This window comes from Watersipora subatra, chromosome 2 (genome assembly GCF_963576615.1).
Source record: "Watersipora subatra chromosome 2, tzWatSuba1.1, whole genome shotgun sequence".
Taxonomy (NCBI): Eukaryota; Metazoa; Bryozoa; class Gymnolaemata; order Cheilostomatida; family Watersiporidae; genus Watersipora; species Watersipora subatra.
The window spans coordinates 530,244-552,089 of record NC_088709.1 but is presented as its reverse complement, the minus strand read 5'-3'; the positions used below and the strand labels follow the sequence as shown (position 1 = coordinate 552,089).

The following is a 21,846-nucleotide window of genomic DNA, read 5'->3' as shown; positions in this document are numbered from 1 at the left end:
TTACACCCTAGCAAGCCAAGCGCAATAATTCTTGATGTTCGGTCAATAGCATTTATAGTGAAAGCAGCTATGATACGCTGGCTAATATCACAATGCTAAAGTCAGAAACAGTGACAAGAATTTTATACCCTATTTGCTTTTGAAAATCAAACAGAGCTTATTATAAAGAACGCAGTATCTTTATTGGTGTTATATCTCTCAGTACCAAGCAGTAACACACCAACAATCATCAAACCGGCAGGTTATATAGCAATCCCAAGAAAAATCCACAATTGATTGGCTGCACAGTAATCAGGTCAACCAATTGCACAATAACATATTTCGAATACAAAAAATGATAACATTTGTCACTAACTAATCACGCAATACGAGTATTAATAATTTTTTTAGTGTTTGTATAGTAACATGCAAATCTTAGAACAATATGGTAATAAATGGTTAACATTAAAAAAAATGGCTAGTATCACACATACATACACTCTACATTGGGCAAGTGTTAAGCGTGCGCCTTATAAATGACTATTCAAATTTGTCTGAATTGCGATGAACGTAATATAGATCCGTTGAGTTAGCAATTTGAAGCTGCCGGATTATAGGCTTAGAAAAGACGTCATCAACTCTTACGCATTCTGACGTCTACAAATACGGGTACACACTGATTGACAGCTCATTCGCTTTTACAAGCATGAAGTGGGGTCCAAGACCATTCGCCCATCGGTAGATCCTATCGGGGACGACAGTGACCCTCTCGGGCTACTGGACTCACCAGTCAAAATTGACTTCTGAGTGTCAGTAATCCCACCAACCACCTCAGCCCTTCTCAAGGCCATCATTTCCATTTCAAGGGTTTTGTTCTGCGTCGACAATGGCGGAAACTTAGTGTCGTATTTATCATCCACTTTTTTTATTACAACTGGTAGATATTAGTATTGCTTACAATAGCTTAACACCTTCACTATACATGAGCCAGTAATAATTAAATTAGTTCCCACAAGCTAAGCAAAAGTGCACAAACTAAACATAGTAAAAATAAAATAATATGACAACGCAAATTCAAAACTGATGTTGTGTGTGAATTCGGACTAGTTATGCATAACATAATTTCTTCACAACCACACCTAACAATGGCATCTCTATGCTTCTTTTTGTACTGCAAATGAATGAACTAGCTGCTGCTTCATTTTCTACAACTCATAGCTTTCCTGGTGGTTAACAGAACACCATGTAAAACAAAAATAAAATAGCAATAGTATACAAAGGTTATAGCCAGTTAAACAAACATCACTTGGTGTCAGTATGACTCTCTTCTTGGTATTCGCGATGCTCTTTAGTTGTCGTAGTTTCACCAGTACTGATGAGCATAATAAATAAAAACTGCTAGTACTAAAAGAATTATCATGTTTCATGTCTATGTCGTACAGTTGTGTACATATAAGTGTTGTTTGCATTGAACTGTGGATTCATTTTACCTTTTTGTGACAGTAAAACTCTCGACAAATTTTGAGTCCACCATCGTGCTAACAATACACCGAGTTTATTCAAAACAACTTACTTCACTCGGTGAAGGAGATACGTGCCCACAGCCGTTTACTGCAAAAACAAAATACGAATTGAAAATTTTAGCCAGCAATAAAACTAAAATTTGCTGTAAAATCATAACCCAGCAGCTAAAACGCGAGACTTACAAAAGTGTGCGCATTGAAGCCGTACTTGTTCGCCAGAACATAACTCCATCGTACTTTTCGCCGATGGACAGTAGTACTATACGGTATAACACAAGTCGCCTGTACATCTTGGCATCGTATCATCTGTCAATACCACAGCATTTCAGATTAGCGGTCTGAATTCTGATTGCGCTCAGCGGATGTTACGACGTCTAAACACGACTGTGCAGTCTGCCAGCTTGGGATATTCGTCGCAGTATCGAGACTAAACTTCCAAGCCACTCGGGTCTAGAGAGTATGGTCGTGTCGTATTTGTTCGCGGACGTCTCGTATTTGTTCGTTTGTTGTGAACTTCTACGCAATACCGGTGTGATGAATTAGGACAGGCGATTTCCAACAAAATATCCCTCAAAATACATGTAAATTGTAATGGTTGCTTATATTATTGCCATAATGTAAATGAAACATTACTTGTTAGGTACAGTCATGTGCAAAAGTATGGAGCCGCCCTGTAAATTTGCATGAACTCAAAGTTGAATTCCAAATAGAATAAAGAGAGTTATTTCAAATACATTGTATAACAAAGCAAGGTATCATTTGAATCCTCACAGACTGTTCTTTAGGATGGTGCCATTTGAAACATAATTACAAATTTTACTCCACTTGTGTTATATCTCAAAGGACATGACAGTCTCACTCAAATAAGTTTTGTATTCCATTATAATAGGAAATGAGTACAAGTAATTATCATAATTCCATATCTTGAAGCCATTGTTTCAGAATCTTTGAAGTTTTGCAATTTGGTCTACATCAGGATACAAAAATATGAATTTTTAAAACTCTGCATTTTTTGCACAATATTTTATCAGTAACATTCTCACTATAATACCGCAGAACATCGAGCAACTATTATTTTCCTTCATAAAGAAGAAATTTCTATGCGAGAAATTGCCAAAAGAGTTGGTTGTTCAAGAAAAGGACTGTCTGGTGTCATTTCGAGATTCAACAAGACTAGCAGTACTGAAGATAAACCACGCTCTGGTCGTCCAAAAAGAGTACTTGTAGAGAAGACAGAACTCTGGTGCGGCTTTCCTTGACAGACCGTAAAAAGTCTAGCAGTGAACTAATCAGAGACTGGCAAGACACAAGCAATATTAAAATGCATCCATCTACCGTTAGAAGATGCCCAATTGCTGCCAGGTTGAAGGGATGCAAAGCAAAAAGAAGCCACTGGTGACAGAAACAACGGCACAATCGATTAAAGTGGGCACACCAGCACAAGACATGGAGTGTGGACCAGTGGAAGAGAGCGCTTTTCTCCGATAAATCTACCATTTGTTTTACTAACCACTCTGGTTTGCAGTATGTTAGAAGAAGACCAAGGGAAGCTTTCAAGCTATGGTGTGATACTCCCACAGTACAGCATTTTGCATCAGTGATGATTTAGGGCTGTATGACGGCATTAGGGGTTGGACGGCTCGATTTTGTACTTGACATGATGAACGGTGAAAAATATATCAAACCCGTGCAAAGGAAGATGTCACCAAGTGCTAGGGCATTATTGGGTAAAGGAACCACCAGTCAGTTGAACCACCAGACAGTTCAACTGACTGGTGGTGCCAGTATTACAATACCCCTGCCACCGTGCCAAGAAAGTCGAAGAGTGAGTGCTGCAAGATAGAGTCAGCACTTTGCCTTGGTTAGCTCAGAGCCCAGATTTGAATCCCATTGGAAATTTGTGGCAGCGCATAACAGCTATTATACTAAACAAGAATAAGCCCAAGACTGAAAAAGTGCTGATGAAAAGTCTTGATAGGGCTTGGCACAGAGTAATTGAATGAAAAGAACCTGAAAAGGTGGTTGCATCAACGCCCAACCGCTGTCGTCTTGTCATAGAGAAAAAAAGTAGTACTGAGACTACCAAGCTTAGGAGATCACTTCAAGTTTTTTATAAAGAACACTTATACAGTCAACAGCTTTTTTCAGAGCCACCAACTTGTTCAAAGAACTGTTCACCTTTGAAATATATTTAGTAGATTGTATAAATGCATGCAATAAACAATAGAGAACAGCATATTGTTTTAATTATTATTTTAGCAAGTTCATAGACAAAATAATCAGATAGAAGACACTCTCAGCATTAAAATGATACTAATATATTTGCTGTAGCTATATTCTAAGCTGAATAACAACAGCTTGAAGTTTGAAATTGTAAATACATTGGAGACGGATCCATACTTATGCACATGACTGTATATTCCACAATGATGAATGGGTTTAAAGCAAACATGGTAGATCCTCTTCCTTGGGTGGCCTTAATTATCATCTCTCAGAAATAAAAGGGTGCAACTCTGGACTTAACAAGTTAACAGATATATATATATATATATATATATTATATATATATAATATAAAGATAATATATATAATATATATACATAAGTAAAAGCGTAAGATCCGAGCAGAGTGCTCAATAATAAAATCAGAGCAAGTTAACATCAATAAAACAGACTATAACTTTAGATAAAACACTTTATTACTGTTAGTTTTATGCTTGGTAAGAGCAATCTACAGATAAAGTGATAGCACCAGTTTTGGTTACTTATATACAGCTGGACCTATTACAATTACTAAAACTTCATAGCTGGAAGATTATGGATTCATAGAAGCACTAGGTTTTAAAATTGGACAGTAGAAACTTGCCAGAATTTCTGCAGGCGCTGACGAGTTCTGTACGTTTGATCAATGAACCAAGGTGTGGCCTGTATATAATATAAAGTTCTTCTTGTAGACACCAGGTACAGTTTTTAGAGCCATTGGCAAGCGGTATGGGCTGTACCTCGTGTCTACAAGAAAAATTGAGCACTATGTTGAACACTCTGATTTTAGTTCTAAGTATGATACATTTCAATATATATTGAAATGTATATATATATATATATATATATATATATATATACATATATATATATATATGTTAACTAAAAGCAAGTGCAAAAGCATATAAAAAGAAAACTCTACACTAAAAACCTAAAAGATTATTAGTGGAGTATGAAATATTTGAAAAATTATTGCGAAAAAAGTAAACTTTTAGTATTTGTGTTACAAATCTGTTTCGTGCGAAGCACTCCTCAGACGCAATTGTACTAAAAAAAAATAAAAAAAAAAAAAAAACCTAGCACCTCACCAGGAGCTTCCCACCAGTGTTGTGGTTTATTAAGGCCATATTCATCACATAGACTTCTATACACAATACCTGCGACATGATTATGCCGCTCAGTGTATGCGTTCCCTGCTAGCTGCCTGCATCCACCGATGATGTGTTGGATGGTCTCAGGCGCATCTTTGCACAGTCTGCATCTAGGATCGTCTCTAGTGTGATAGATTTTCGTTTGGAGTTGCCTTGTTGGGAGCACTTGCTCCTGGGCTGCCATGATTAGCGACTCTGTATTGGCCGTTAGGTTTCCTTTGTTCAGCCACATATATGTCTGATGAAGATCGCCAACTTTAGATATTTGTTGGTAGTAAGCACCATGAAGAGGTTTCGTGTGCCAGTCAATTTCCTCATCATCAGGGCGTAGGTCCGTTGTAAGAGCAGCCGATTGAAATTCAGCTAGCAACTTATCTGAGATGGCCATGGAGGCTGCATATGCTTTGATGCTTTGCTCCTCCTCTTTCACTGTCTGCTGTACACTTTTGAGTCCCCTACCGCCATCTTTCCTATCAAGATACAATCTAGTAGTATCAGATTTTGGGTGGAGTGCTCCATGCATGGTCAGCAGTTTACGAGTTGCAATATCTGTTTCTTTGATGGCTTCCTCAGTCCACTTTATTATGCCTGCTGGATATCTTATTACTGGCAGTGCATAGGTATTTATTGCCATGATTTGGTTCTTGGCATTGAGCTGGCTCCGTAAGACCTGCCGAAGGCGTTTCTTGTATTCGGTAATGGCTTTGTGACGTACCTCGGCTTCGTGGTTGATGTTGCTTTGCATAATCCCCAAGTACTTGTACCCTTCTTCTATATCTTTGATGGTACCATTTGGCATTCTTAGGCCATCTGTGAGCATAGAATGACCTCTCTTAAGAATTAGCCTTCCACATTTCTCAATAACGAAGGTCATTCCGATGTCCTTGCTGTATACCTGAGTGGGGTGTATTAGCGAATCAATGTCCCTTTCTTTGTTAGCGTACAGCTTGATGTCATCCATGTAGAAGAGGTGGTATATATATATATATATATATATATATATATATATATATATATACAGTAATACTTCAACTTACGAGTGCTCCAACGTACGAGAAACTTGAGATACGAGCCAGCTTTCAAGCAAGTTTTAGCACTAACATACGAGCCATGTTTGAGATACGAGCACTTGAGTCAGTTGCCAAGTATGCCAGAGGTGTTTTATGAGAACAGCATCACTCTGTATTTTTCAACTGCTCAGGTTATACTGTTGTACCATGTTTTTTTGTGCACGATTTTCTGAGCAGAATTATGTGAATTAAAAGTACTGTGCGTAGACCGAAAGTTTGCCAGTAAAATGAAAGATATTACAAAGAAAAAGCAAATGATAACAGTCGATAATAAACGGAAAAATATTGAAAAATAGGCGAAATGTGTATGCGTGATTCAGCTAGCTCGGCAATATGACAGAAATGCATTCATAATTATCAAACAGAAGGATTACATTCAGGGCATTTAGTTCGCAAAAGGACTAACCATAGTTTATAAATGGTGCAGCGATCTTTACGACCGCTGATGGCATTGGACAAACAATTGGTCGGCGACAGCGTAACTGCAACTATGCTATGTAAAAAGGCCGGCGCTATCTATCCCAGAGCCGTATAGTTTCAAAAACTATAAACTTTGTGAAACTATACGACACTGATCTATCCAAACTGTTTAATAGACATTCGGACAAGTTGGCTAGTGGTCGTGCGTTAACCATTTGTGGCGACACCTGTGTTCGTCCTAATCGCAACATGTTGCAAGGGCGACAAAGGCAAACGTCCTTAGATAGGTTTATCTTAAAACGGCCGGCTAGTCGTGAAAGCGGAAAAAAGGAAAAATTTCTCGATAACCAGCGAGAAATTTGAACCAACTATGAACGCCGAAGAAATTTTTATTACGTTTAGTTGAAAATGAAAGTTTGCTTTTTGGTTTGCTTGTAAGTTTGTCTTTCAACACTTTGATAAAATCCAAATTTACCAAAGTCACCTGTTGTAACGAAGAATAACTTATATCTCTCTCCCTGGCAAATGCGAGTGTTAACTGCTATTGTATGTATTTAATTTTACATTTAATTAATGACATTTCCTTGCATTATTTTTTATTTGTTGCTTTTTGAAAGCATGTAGTACGTAAGGACAATAACCAACATGTTCATTCTGTTACAATATCTTGTTTTGAGTGTTTTATTTGCTTCTTTTAGAGTATAGAAACCAATCAATATATATTTAATTGTTCTATATATAAATGAATTGCACCAACATACGAGTAAATTGACATACGAGCTCAGTCTCGGAACGCATTAAGCTAGTAAGTTGAAGTATGACTGTATAAGAAGGGGAATTTATCTGTGGTGTCACAGATATATGACCCACTTAGTCTACTTGCTCTTTTTCTTTTACAAGGAAAAATGATCATGCAGCGAGCCTGCAAGGAGAGTGAGAAATGGGATGACGATGTTCCTGAAGACATCGCTAATGATTGGAACAAGTGGAAAAGTCAACTAGATGAACTTCAAGATATATCCATACCAAGATGTCTTACACCAGGACTCGCTTCCAACTTCAAGAATGAGAAGTACACCGAGCTGCATCACTTCTGTGATGCATCATTAGAAGGATATAGCGCTTGCTCCTACCTTCGCCTTGTCGATCGTAACGACCAATTACACACGGCTCTTATCATGGCAAAATCAAGGGTGGCTCCACTCAAATCCATGACTATACCTAGGCTAGAAACAGGCCGCCGTTGAAGCTGCGAGATTAAAATGTCAGTTGGAAAGTGAGCTAGACTTGGCAGTTGACACCCAATACTTTTGGACAGACTCTACGGCAACATTAGGATTTATCAACAGTGTGGGGGTTAAGAAACCCAAACAAGTTATTTTCACGCAGTCGGCAACTAATGACACTTTAGATGAAATCATCAAGAAGTTTAGCTCATGGACCAGACTGGTCAGAGCTATTACAAATGCTAAGGCTATGTTACAAAACAAAAGCTTCAAAAGACCTGCGCCAACCGCGGAAGATCTCTGCCATGCAGAAAGCCACATCATCAAACTAGATCAAAAGCAGGCATTTGATAAAGAGATCAGTCAGCTGGAGAAGAAAGAGACATTACAGAAAAACAGTAAAATTCGCAAACTAGTTCCTTAGCTAGATGAGAATAACATGCTGCATATGTCCAGCAGAACAACTTCACCGCTGAGCTACAGAGAAAGAAACCCAATAATACTATCCAAATCTCAACTAACTAAGCTTTTGGTAACTCACTATCATCAGATAACACATCATCAAGGGCACAACTCAGCAATCACCGCCTTGCGCCAAGCAGGATATTGGATAACTGGGGTGTCCACACTCGCCAAGGGCATTGTTCACCGCTGCGTGAGATGCAGAATTAACCGTGCTAAACCTGAAGGACAACAGATGGGTCTTCTGCCTAAGGAGAGAACTGAGCCTAGCCCACCATTTACGCACGTAGGAATTGATACATTTGGGCACTTTTTTGTCAAGGACAGAAGAACAGAGCTAAAGAGATGGGGTGTGATCTTCACATGCCTCTACACTCGAGCCATTCATATTGAACTCATCGACAACCTGTCTACGGACAGCTTCCTACAGGCCTTAAGACGATTTCAAGCAGTCCGAAGACCGGTCACTACTGTCTTCAGTGATGCAGGCACCAACTTTGTTGGAGGACAAAACCAGATGGAGCAGGACTTACTCAACATGAGAAGCAAGGAGCTAAAAGATTACTTGATGACCAAGAAAATAAAGTTTGAAACAAATACTCCCACAGCTAGCCACCAAGGCGGGGTCTCGGAAAAACAGATAAGAACCATAAAATCGATTTTGCAAGGAATGTCAACTAAATACAGCAAGCGCATGACAACAGAGAGCCTGAGAACAGCCTTTTATGAAATCATGGCAACTGTCAACAGCAGACCCATCTCCACAGATTCATTGAGCGACACGGATGCCATCATTACAGCTAACCATTTGCTAACCATGAAATCTCAACACTTTCCACTTCCCCCTGGAGAATTTAGCAGTGCGGAGATTTATGGCAGACTAATGAACAGGAAATCTCAGCAACTAGCTGAAGAATTTTGGACCATGTAGAAGGCTCAATACCTTACCAAAATTGAAGGTCGGTCAAAGTAGGAAAATCCCAAACAGAACATAAAGGTGGGAGACACTGTCATTATTGTGGACAACAATGAACCGCCAAACCAATGGAAAACAGGAAATGTAATCGCTACACATCAAGGACCAGATGGACTAGTCAGGAAAACCACAGTAATGCTCGGAACGAAAAACCTGAACAACGCTGGAAAACCAAATCGGCCGAGGATAACACTAGATAGACCAGTACAGAAACTTATTAAACTAATGAGCGCTGAGAACCAACATGATTAATGCTTATAGCCTTTTGTAATTGAGCTAGCTTGCTTGTAGTGCATGTGCAAATATATCATTTAGCTTCCATTTAGTCAAATAACTTCATATGTGTTTTGTCTTCTTTTAATCTTCTGCAAATTTATCCTAAATTTAGATGGGAGTGTAAGAATTGTACTCGTTGTGTAAGAATTGTACTCGCAATGAACTATGGTTAGCACACTTGTTATCGTACGCCTTATAATAGCCATTATCTACAGTAAAATAATTGATTTGACAGAAGCAGCGGCTAATTGTCTTTAGATATTAGGAATAGCTGTTTTTGCTGCGTTCGCAGGCTTTCTTGCTGGCAGTTGTTGTGCTGTTTAGGTGTGATTGAACACCGAAGTAGTGTCATCACCTGTTGACAAATAGAGTTCGTGTCCAGCTTTGACCTTTTGGCCGGTCCTGCGTGTTCTGTCCGCCCTAGTTAGTAGGTTTTTTAGAGCCCATAATGGAAGGCTACAATTTATCTGTTTATTTCCACTTTTAGTCAATAATATTACCTACTACATATGTTACTACATTTTATCCAAAGAAGAAGCAAAGGCAAATTACATAATATTATATACAATGGTTGTTTAATTCTGCTATCACATATTTGCTGTTTATTGCGCTATTTTTTCTGTACTTGCTGAATTATTTCTTGTGTCTTTACTCATGCATTATATTATGGCACACTATACCATATTGTATCATTGCGCATTATTATCACTGTATATGTATGCATTTTAGATTTCACGGTGTTTAGCATCATGCAAATAAACAGCAGTGGACTTATAACTTCAAGTCTCTTTGGAAAATTATAACTTAACATACCAATGGCATAAAGAAATTTGCTACATATATTTTTTTTGGTGATCTTATGCTCAGGCTCAAATGAAGCTGCAATAATGAGAAGATAGTCCATTAGATTGTGTAAGATAGCATGAGTTGTGGAGGAGAGAGAGAGAGAGAGAGAGGGAGAGAGGGAGAGAGAGAGAGGGAGAGAGGGAGAGAGAGGGAGAGAAAGGGAGAGAGAGGGAGAGAGAAGGAGAGAGAGGGAGAGAGAGGGAGAGAGAGGGAGGGAGAGGGAGGGAGAGGGAGGGAGAGGGAGGGAGAGAGAGGGGGAGAGAGGGGGAGAGAGGGGGAGAGAGAGAGGGAGAGAGACGGAGAGAGACGGAAAGAGAGAGGGAGAGAGAGAGAGGGAGAGAGAGAGGGAAAGAGAGGGAGAGAGAGGGAGAGAGAGGGAGAGAGAGGGAGGGAGAGGGAGGAAGAGAGAGGGAGGGAGAGGGAGGGAGAGGGAGGGAGAGAGAGGGGGAGAGGGGGAGAGAGGGAGAGAGGGGGAGAGAGGGGGAGAGAGACGGAGAGAGACGGAAAGAGAGACGGAAAGAGAGAGGGAGAGAGAGGGAGAGAGAGGGAGAGAGAGGGAGAGAGGGAGAAAGAGAGAGAGAGAGAGGGAGAGAGGGAGAGAGAGGGAGAGAGGGGGAGAGAGGGGGAGAGAGATGAAGATAGAGAAATAGAGAAAATATATATACACAGATAGATAGTTAAGGAGTGAGAGATGCTGCAGTGATTTCTTCAACAGCTAAAACTGGTACATTCCAATGAGAACTCAGACGTCTCTGTAGGTTGCTCAAGTGCTAGTGTCTTAGCATTGTATCAAGCTAAGGATGCGTCAAGGTGTGTTTTACGTATGCTGTTAGGGTATTTAATCTGTTAAAACGGTGCAAGATATGCAATTCTAACTGGCACTGAAAAGCTAGCTTTGTTGACACAAAGTTTGGCTATCAAGTGTGTAAACAACCAATAGCCTGAGTGCAATGTCTAATCAATAGTCTGAGATCTATAAGCTGAGGTGGCTGGCCTTTACAACATCTAGGTATATGAAAATGCATGCATCTTTACATCATCTATTTTAATCTGAATTATGTGCAAATCATCTAGCTCTGTAGTGTGTATCATTCGCAGTGAAGCATAAAACCGCCTCAAAAGAATTAATTATCACACACTGGCCGGCTACAAATGATATGTACTTTTCTTCTACTTTTCTTTCTATTCATCCTATAGTTTAGTGCTCCTGACAATAACACAAGTATTGGTGTTATCATTGGAAATATGAAATAAAATGCTGTGGTTGTAATGCTGCCTTGCATTGACTAATAATTATCAAAATCTAGTTTGCTATCGAGATAGTTTTAAGGCTGAGAATTGTTGGATTAAAGAACCTATTGAAGAGGATAGCATTAGTTTAAAATGTTTCATATTAAACCAGGAATAGTATTCATATGAACAGAACTAGACTTGCCAAACAGTAAACGAAGTTATTAATATGTCGTTTCTAATAAATTGAGTTTACAGAGCAGTTGAAGTAGAAAGCTGACACAGAATGCATAGTTTTATAGTTATCATGCGAAGCTGTTACCTAAGGCACCTAGTAAGCTAGTGTTTAACATTTTAAGAATATAGATGTGTGAAGGGTAGTCAGGTCCAGAGGAGCTGCCCCTCTCAAAGCCTGAGTTCTACTCCATTACTTTCTGCTTCCCAACTCTCACAACAAACTGTATTCATAGCAAAAGCTATGAATGCAACAAGGTTGATCATGTATTTATTACATGTAGATGTCATGACACCATCACACCATTATTGTCACCTGCTATTTAGCTCCTTCATAGCTCTGACTGAAGAGGAGTCATCGCTCTTCCCTCTAGTGTACATCATGTATTGAAGAGTTACAACTTGAAAAATAAATTTCTGTTTTTATGTAAAGGTAGCCGAAGAGGTACAAAGATTCAATTCAAGGGATGTAACAAGTAAGATATTGGTGTGGATTACATCTGCTTTATTGCCACCAAAGTAAGGTATTTGTGACAATATGCAACAGGTTCCATCACCTGTTTGTTACAATTCAGTACACTTATACTGCAACAGGGGCCCAAGCATCAGATGTTCATGCACATTCATAAAGGGGCAGGTGGCTTGCCAAGCCATTTCTCTGGGCTCCCAACCAGCTCCCAACTGGCCAGGGTCTTCTGCTAGTCAATTCTACCTGCATAGGCATCGTGTGTACATAAGTTGTATAAATACTTATTAGACAATAGGTAGCTGTTTTTGTTGTTGCCTTTTGCAAGGGCTGATACATGTAGTAATATGCACACCATGTGCTCTCATAGATGCTCTCTCCTATTACACTGAGCATTTTTCATGTTATATTTTACATTTTGAGATTATTCTGGTTGTGCCAAGCAGCAAAGGTTGTTTGGCTTTGAACTAACCAACTGAGTATTACTGGTGGCTCACTGTGTTAGACAGCCTTTGATCCTAATTTGTGGCCGGCTCCTTGGGGGTGGAGTGAGTTAGCATCTCGCACTGCTTGTTGATTACAGGTTATGTTTATGGTGGTTGATGCCATGTTGCACCTTATAGTTGTGTTTAGTTAAAGCAGGCTGATCTAGCAAACTCGTAGCCTTTGTTTCCTCACACTATATATAGGAAATAAGTACAGAGCTGGTGTCAATAACGAGAGTGACAAACAGGAAAGGCGACTATTGAAATCATTTTGGGGAAGCCTGGGCAGGCCTTGTTTTTCTCAGCATTTTAACTCTGAACACGTTTTGTTTAATTTAATCTTAAAAAATCCTGGCAGTCAGATCATCTAAAACAATAAACAAAATCACAAATGATAGAAAATGTTTATACTTCCTGATAAAATCTACTACAACTTAATGTAATCATATCCTTAAGGAGCGATACTTGAAAGCAACTTACAGTGATTAGCTTCATTGTTTATCTTAATACTAAACCTCTTTGACGTTTGTAACCCCTTGGCATCCATTGGCAGACGCCCTGAAATTGATTGTTGTATCATACACCATTTGAAAGAGGATGAAATTCTCTACAAGAAGCTACTAACAGTTTTTTAATTGAAGAAAATATAACTCTTTCAAGGCTCAAATTAAAACACGTCTTACCTAAACTGGCATATAGCTCAAGTTCTGATATGTTTTGTATCTGCAACCAGTTTCTGGTTTGGGTTTCTAGAGGAATTACATCTTAATGTTTGTGTAAAAACCATAGATGTCGCTGCTAAACAGATAAGACATAGTGACTGGCAGCAATACTCATTTGAAAACCATTTGTGGATACCTCTCCGTCTCACAAGCACGCCAAGGCACTATTAGCTGAAGATCTATTAAGCAAAACATATATGCAAAACATAATTATTGTATACAGTGTAAGAGCCGGAGCTCTCAGACTGACTGGCTAACCACTATTGTGTCGAGAGAAAAGTGCACTGATCACTGTAGATTACTGCTGACTTTATTTCTTTATTAAATGCTGACAGTACAACTGGTAGTAATCTAGCTTGACCGTGAAACCTGTCAAAAGGTTACACAAATGTACTGATATGTGGATAGATAATACTCACTAATAAAGCATGATAAACAAACATAACATATGATGCGCAATACATGTAGGAAATATTAATTGAGAGTGAGTGCATTGACACATTGCATAGCATGACTGAACAATAAAATTACAGAAACTGGAATTGATATAAAACCACAATACAGTAGCATATTACATACGACAGAATTAACAAAAAGAAAATGTTACAATTATATTAAAATTTACCTTGTGATTCCAGAAACAACAGTGATTAGGTTTTGGAGTTGACACTCCCTGACTGATGACAAATACTTGCTTGACTATATAATGGATAGCACAAGCCTTTTAAAATTCTGCTAAAAAAAACTTTGATATATAGTGAGATGCCTGACTGCAAGTAAACATTTCGGTGCTGCTGTATTGGCATCCAAAGGCAAACTGAGTCATTTTAAAATGGAAGTTGGGTACAGGATAGAATATAACTGTTATTTTCATATTTTTAATGACAAAAACTGACAAGTAAACAGGTGTTGCTAACCGGATCCTCAATCACAAAGGTAGGCAGACTGCCTCCACCGGAGCAGCCAGCCACAGCCCGACCACAACACATAGCTGACCTGACACTGGGTCACATAGCAAATAAAAACTCAACACTCCCACCTAAATTCTTATGAAATTTATTAACGTAACAATGTGTTCAGCATATATGACAAGTGTGCAACGTAAGATAAAAGGAATACATGTACATATAACGTGTGCATAGCTTATAAAATGAACATAGCGATAAATTGCATGAAGTTAGTATGTGCGTATATATGTGTACTACACTACTACACTACTAAAAACTAACTAACTACTTATACTTGGCCTTTTAATAACAGTACGATTTTCTGTATAGGGCGCTTGAGGATAGAGGGTGGAGCCAGTGGCTTTCCCTTGTTGTCCAGGTGACGATTCGCCATCCTTAAAGTCACATTTCTTACTTTGTCATCATCACCCTTGTGCACATCTTGAATGATAGCTAGCTCCCAGGCATTACGAGGCATGTTGCTGTCCTTGAGAACTACTACATCACCAACTGCGATGTTCTGATTTTCAGTGTGCCACTTTGTCCGTTGAGTGATCTGACTTAAATATTCAGATTTCCAGGCTTTGAAGAATTCATCGGCAATTTGTTGTGCCTTCTTCCATCTGGCTTTTCCATACACTTCACTGTCTGTAAACTCTCCTGGTGGAGGGGCTGAAGTCTGCCCTCTCTTCATGGTGAGAAGTCTATTTGGCGTTATAATCTCTTCGTCTGGGTTTCCAATATTGGTAGCTGTCAGTGGCTTATGATTCAGTATGCTTGCCACTTCATAGAATGCAGTTCTGAGTGTCTGTGAATCGATTCGTTCTTTGTAGTTGATGGCCATGCCATTGAGGACAGCCCTGGCCGAGCGTATGAGTCTCTCCCAGGCACCTCCCTGGTGACTTGCTTCAGGTGTGTTGTTTTTAAAGATTATCCTGTGGTCCAGAAGGTATTTCTGCATTTTGGAATCAGAGACCCTCTCTAATTCTTTGTCAAACAAGTTTTTTGCTCCAACAAAGTTGGTTGCATTATCACTGTAAAGTGTGGTTACATGTCCTCTAATTGCTGTGAGACATCGCAATGCATTGATGAAGCTATCGGTTGACAGGTCGTCAAGCATTTCAATGTGTACAGCTCTACTGTACAGACACGTAAATATAAGTCCATAACGTTTTAGTGTGGATCGTCTCTCTCTAACATGGTAGGGTCCGAAGACATCCATACCCACATGTGAAAAGGGTGGTGTTCGTTGCACTCTTTCTGCTGGCAGGTCTCCCATTAACTGTTCCTGCAAAGGTTTGCGTAGTTTCGAGCATGCAATGCAGTCACTAATCGTAGACTTAACTGTTGAGGCGCCGCTGATTATCCAGTAACCAGCTTCTCGAGTTGCGGCTAGAGTGCTCCTGCGACCGAGGTGGTGTATTCTATGATGGTGGTGCCTTACTAATAGTTTTGCCAAATGACTGTGCTTGGGTACGATCATGGGACACTTCTCATCGGTGGTGATGTCTGCTCTATGGAGTCTCCCACCTACGCGGAGAATACTCTGTTTATCTAGGTAAGGGTTCAGTTTGGCAATGGTGCTGTTTTTTCTGACAGATTTATTTTCTTTTAGAGTCTGAATTTCTTCTTGAAAACTCATTTCTTGTGTACGCTTAATAGCAAGTACTTCAGCCTCTTGCATGTCTTCGGCAGTCGCTGAAACATATTTCCATGTCTTTTTCCTCGCAGCTTTTCGCAAGATAGCCAGGCTCTTCACCAGTCCATTGAAGGTGCTGTACTTGAGGAATTTGTGTGCAATGTTAGGAGCGGAAGCACTTGTTTTCAAAACTTTTACTGGTTTGACTTCAGGGTCATGCTCCTCTACTTTCCTAATGACATAATTTGCCTCCATGTAAGCTTTTACATCATGTTCTTTCAGGAAATCTGGTCCACTAAACCAGCTTGAGTTTATTAGCTCATCAACTGATGCTCCTCTTGACGCCGTATCAGCTGGATTGTCCTTGGATTTGACGTAATGCCATTGACTTGGGGAGGAGTTCTGGTGGATTTCATGTATCCTATTAGCCACGTACATGTGGAATCTTTTAGATTCGTTAGCTATGTATCCTAGAACAATCTGTGAGTCACACCAGAAATACATTTCATCAAAGCTTAACTTTAACTCTCTACTCACTAGTTTACTTATTCTTACGGCAATCACCGCAGCTTGGAGTTCTAATCTAGGGATAGTCACAGGCTTGAGTGGCGCCACTCGTGACTTTCCAAACAGTAGCGTTGTATGCACTGTACCATTTTTGCCTACTTGACGTAGGTAGCAGCAGGCTCCATATCCCTTCAGACTAGCATCGCTAAAGACATGAATCTGTGTGGTTTGTACGTCCACACCCGCTTTTTTCATGCATCTTTCTATGCTGATTTTATCTATCTTTTTGAGGTCTTCCAACCATCTTTCCCATTTTAGTTTCTCTTCTGTTGGGATTGGTGCATCCCAATCAAGTTCTGCTGCAGTGACTTTTTGTTGAATATGCTTGCCTGTCAAAATAAATGGTCCGACAAAGCCTAAGGGATCGTAGACCTGAGCCACTGTCGACAGTATTCCTCTTTTGGTAGCCGGTTTGGAGTCGATATTCAATTTGAACTGGAAACTGTCCATCTCCACATTCCACTGAATGCCCAGTGTCCTTTCATTAGGGAGTTCATCACAGCTGAGGTCAATTTTTTGAGTCGACTCACTTCTCTCTGAGGGGTGTATAGAGCTCATCACATCTCTATCGTTTGAGATGAATTTGTGCAGCCTCACATTACCACGAGAACACATTTCAGCTGTGTCTTTTAGCAACTGGATGGCACCCTCGGCTGTGCTCACACTCGTGATGCCATCATCAACGTAAAAATCTTCACATAGAAACTCAGCTGCTTTTTCTGAAAGTTTCTTGTTGTCTGCTGCTAGTCGTCTCAATGCGAAAGTTGCCACTGCCGGAGAGGATGTTGCCCCAAATAGGTGCACAGTCATTCTGTATTGTCTCACTTGCCGTGAATCAGGATCTAACCAGAGAAACCGCAGGTAGTCCCTCTGCGGCTCTGGCACATAAAAATTGTAGAACATTGATTCGATGTCACAGCAGATGGCCACCTTTTCTTTTCTAAATCTGAGTAGAATTCCCACTAAGCTGTTCATAAGATCTGAGCCTTGCAAGAGCACATCGTTAAGTGAAATTCCCTCATATTTGGTGCTAGCATCGAACACGACTCTTATCTTCTTCTTCTTAGGGTGCATAACACCGAAGTGTGGAATATACCACACTGTACCAGGTTTTGAGCAATCATTCGCTGGAACTTCTTCTGCGTGTCCACTTGCTAGCAGTTTGTTCATGAACTTGTTGTACTCTTGCTGGTAATTCTTGTCAGTCTTCAGTCTCTTGAGTAGTTGAGCCAGCCTTCTCTCAGCTTGAGGTCTGTTTAGAGGGAGCTCTATTTCTTGTTTTTTGAAGGGCAGTGGTAGCACATAGTTCCCATTTTTGTTCTGAAAGGTTCCTTTCTGGAGAGTTGCGAGGAACTTGAGGTCCTCTTGTGACATTCGCTCTTCCTCGCAATCTTTGAAGTCTCTTTCTATGAGCTGTATTATCTCTTGATCTTTCTTGGTTCGTGTCACTAAACTATGGAGGTTACTTTGGCTGTTTGTTCCCCCACAAACTGTCCAACCAAGGATAGTTTTTATGGCGAATGGTTCTCCTTTGGCACCATTAATGTGGTCTATTGGAGCCAGGGCCTCGGCGCAATTAGTTCCGAGTAGAAGTCCAACTGGGATGTCCAGTGGTGGAGGAAGCTCCTTTCTAATTTTTTCCAGGTATGTTAGATGACTTGTGTTGTCTCTTGTAGGAATTTGATATCTCTCGCATGGGATATTGTCCTGCTCATAAGCTGATATAGTGGTTCCATCTTGACTGTAATAGTTTCTTATCCGTATACCTTGGTAGTGTCTTAGAACTTTATCTTTGGATCAAATCATTGTCGAAACAGATACCTTGTCAGTATGAAAAGATGGCTTCACCTTTGATGCGACCTCCTGCGATATAAAACACGTGTCAGACTGACTATCCAGAAGTGCGTAAGTTAGTGTCTCTTCCTGACTGTTTTCAGCTGAAACAAAGACTGGCATCACCATGCTCAGAGTTCTGGCTTTACTTTTTGTGTTCTTTACATCAACCTGTGTAGCTTCTCCTTTGCTGTTTGGTTTATCTTCTCGGACAGCGTTCTTGATGGTTGAGGGCTTTTCTGTATTGCTAGATTGCGTTTCCTTTTGCTTAGTTTCTTGCTTTGTGGCATCCCAATCCTCCTTTGTCTTGTGTAAGATTGTCGGGTGAGGCTTCTTGCACTTTTTGCAGGAAGCTTTGTTTTTACAGTCTGACATCCTGTGGCCCTCTAAGACACAACTGTAGCACAGCCTTTTCGATTTAATCCATTCTAATGAGTTGTTATATGACATTTTTACCAAGTCATTGCAGTGTGCCGTTTGATGGTTTTCCAAGCCACAGTAAAGGCATGCAGTTTTCTTTGTTTTCTCTGGGTGACTGTTAGTCTTAAGGCTTCTTACCGACTTTGGTTTTGTTCCTTGGAAATTTTTCTTCTCTGTCGTTTGCTTTTCAATTTGTCTTTGACCATGCAGGACATTTGCCGCTTTTGCTTCCTTGGCAACGAATGTTGCAAATGTATGAAAATCAGGAAATTCATCATCTGTGTCCTCGTATTCCGATATCTTGTACTTCCACTTAATCTGGAGCCAATCAGGCAGTTTTTCCATTAACGTCATATTTTGGTCGGCATCGTCTAAGCTTCTCAGCTGTGGTACTGTTTTCATCGCACTTTTACAATGTGCTAAGAAATCTGCGAAATCCCGCAAGCCTTGACTGTCTTTGGCTCGTATATTTGGCCATTCTGAAAGTTTCTTTTTGAATTGACGTGATAGATTTATTTTCTTGCCGTATCTTTGCTTTAGGTAGCTTCTGGCATCATCATAGCCATCTATACTCTGACTCATCAGGAAACCGCTGACACACTTCTTTGCCTCTCCATCTAAGTACTTCTTTAGCAGACGAAGTTTTCTGATACCGGTTACACCTTCAGCATCAAGGAAGTCATCAAAATCTATTTCCCAGTCTGCAAAGGCAAGGACATCTCCGGAAAATATTGAGGGTTCAATTACAGAACGTTTTGTCTCCCTTATTGAGGCTGTTATAGAGTTGGCTAACTGAGCTACCATTCCTGCCTCTTGTTCTCTGTTAGACTGGTATAAATCTTGAGGTGGTGGGGAAAGCTTTGGCGCTGCGTTGTCTTTACTTACTGACTGTCTGTCACTCACTGCTGCTGCACTGGTACCTGCTAACTGTCTGTCATTCACTGCTGCTGCGCTGGTAGGTGCTGACTGCCTCTCGCTTACTGCCGCTGTGCCAGTTCCTGTTGACTGTCTCTCATCTACTGCTACTGTACTGGTAGCTGTTGGCTGATGAGGCGGATAGTGGGGAATGATTTCCCTTTGCTCAAACAGACTTCTTGCCTCCATTTGTCTTCTTTTTCTCACTTGAAGCTCTTCCATTTGACGTTCAAGCTCTCTCTTAGCTTCTGCTTGAGCCTCATCTTCTACTCGGTACAACTCATCAAGTCGTAGCTCAAATAGCTGCACGTTACTATCAAGCTCTTGTTTGAAATCAGTATACATGATTTTGATTTGTTCATCAACTTCATTCTCTGACAATGCATTCAGCTCGTTATACATAACTAACATTTCATTACCATCTGCTTCAAAAGTATCAAGGTGGGCTTCCAAAACATCAATATCATTCATATCATTGTCACAAAGTGATTGCTCATATAAGCCAAGCTTCCTATTGACTAATCTGCAAATTTTTGTGGTGAGTTCATTGACTCTGTTTTGTTTGCTCTTCTCACTGCGCTCTCTATGCTTGCGATTTTTAACTACAGCAGTAGTGCTACTCATGCGCGCGTAATCTTGCTCAGAGGTTTTTGACACACCACTATTTTCTACATCTAGATCATCATTGACGGGTTCATGTAAAACAGTGTCATCGATATCAGATTGCTCGGTGAGTGATACAGGCTCCGCGGAACCGCTCTCAGCTTCTGCCATCACCACCGGTGTAACTGAGTCGCCGTTGCAACACTTGTACTCAAATCGAGAAAAACAAGGTCGAAAAATGCTACTGGCTGACTAAGATATGACATGCACGCCTAATTGGTGCAGTGTGTGACCTATATATATAGAAGGGACCCAACAACCTTTTAAAATGACTCAGCTTACTTACATTGAATTGAAGAAAACTGGTGAAGTAAAATTAAAAAGCAAGGCAAAAATTTAAAAAAATCTAAAACCTTTGATCAATAAATTTTCAAACAAAATATCGCTATAAAATAGGAGTTAGCTTGACTAGGCTCAACCTAAATTGCTGTAAATTGGCACTATCTATGTATATCAAAAGTTGTAGCAGTTTGTTCATGGGTTGTGGCTCTGTAAGGTTGATGAATTGTCACTATTTATAAATTGAAAGGCTGTAAGAATTCACTTACGCTTGTAAGCTGTCCACTACACTTCTTGTAAGCAGGCTAGACTATACGCTGTCAATGTTACTTAGCTGCAGTTCCCTGGACTTGTTTGTAATTGCTGTTGGGCTCTACTTTACAACTGTAGCAGTTCAATCTGTTGTTGATTGGGTTTCCACTTTCTGACTGTTGGCGACTGACTTCTGACTGTTGATAATTAGAACTAACTTCTGACTGCTTGTAATTGTAACTGACTTCTGACTGGTTTAGTGACGTCTCTCCGTGGAGTTATCACCGAAGGTTTCACTGTAAGAGCCGGAGCTCTCAGACTGACTGGCTAACCACTATTGTGTCGAGAGAAAAGTGCACTGATCACTGTAGATTACTGCTGACTTTATTTCTTTATTAAATGCTGACAGTACAACTGGTAGTAATCTAGCTTGACCGTGAAACCTGTCAAAAGGTTACACAAATGTACTGATATGTGGATAGATAATAATCACTAATAAAGCATGATAAACAAACATAACATATGATGCGCAGTACATGTAGGAAATATTAATTGAGAGTGAGTGCATTGACACATTGCATAGCATGACTGAACAATAAAATTACAGAAACTGGAATTGATATAAAACCACAATACAGTAGCATATTACATACGACAGAATTAACAAAAAGAAAATGTTACAATTATATTAAAATTTACCTTGTGATTCCAGAAACAACAGTGATTAGGTTTTGGAGTTGACACTCCCTGACTGATGACAAATACTTGCTTGACTATATAATGGATAGCACAAGCCTTTTAAAATTCTGCTAAAAAAAACTTTGATATATAGTGAGATGCCTGACTGCAAGTAAACATTTCGGTGCTGCTGTATTGGCATCCAAAGGCAAACTGAGTCATTTTAAAATGGAAGTTGGGTACAGGATAGAATATAACTGTTATTTTCATATTTTTAATGACAAAAACTGACAAGTAAACAGGTGTTGCTAACCGGATCCTCAATC

At 39.9% G+C, this 21,846-nt stretch overlaps 3 protein-coding genes across 3 annotated transcripts in view; 1 reads left to right on the top strand and 2 right to left on the bottom strand.

Moving 5' to 3' along the window:
• LOC137386807 (leishmanolysin-like peptidase) overlaps positions 1–1,669 on the bottom strand; it is a 52,727-nt gene extending 51,058 nt beyond the window's left edge. The window contains exon 1 of the mRNA XM_068072955.1: positions 1,553–1,669. Within this exon, the coding sequence (XP_067929056.1) occupies positions 1,553–1,657 (105 nt within the window). The 5' untranslated portion in view covers positions 1,658–1,669. The remainder of the gene's footprint in view (positions 1–1,552) is intronic.
• Positions 1,670–8,069: 6,400 nt separating this feature from the next.
• Positions 8,070–9,023, top strand: LOC137387131 (uncharacterized). Its single transcript, XM_068073445.1, has one exon. It carries the CDS (start codon positions 8,070–8,072, stop codon positions 9,021–9,023), a length of 954 nt encoding a protein of 317 aa, XP_067929546.1.
• Positions 9,024–14,563: 5,540 nt separating this feature from the next.
• On the bottom strand, positions 14,564–20,422 carry LOC137387130 (uncharacterized). The gene is made up of 2 exons (XM_068073444.1): positions 18,302–20,422; positions 14,564–18,187 (listed from the first exon to the last, which is right to left on the bottom strand). Exons 1-2 carry the CDS (start codon positions 20,420–20,422, stop codon positions 14,564–14,566), a joined length of 5,745 nt encoding a protein of 1,914 aa, XP_067929545.1.
• Positions 20,423–21,846: the final 1,424 nt, after the last annotated feature.

Excerpts from the sequence above, each read along its gene's own strand:
- LOC137387131 (XM_068073445.1), top strand. The coding sequence starts at position 8,070 with ATGCTGCATATGTCCAGCAGAACAACTTCACCGCTGAGCTACAGAGAA.
- LOC137387130 (XM_068073444.1), bottom strand. The coding sequence starts at position 20,422 with ATGGCAGAAGCTGAGAGCGGTTCCGCGGAGCCTGTATCACTCACCGAG. Across the intron at positions 18,188-18,301 it reads CATCTTTTCATACTGACAAG|GACAATATCCCATGCGAGAG; the intron begins GTATCTGTTTCG and ends GCTTATGAGCAG.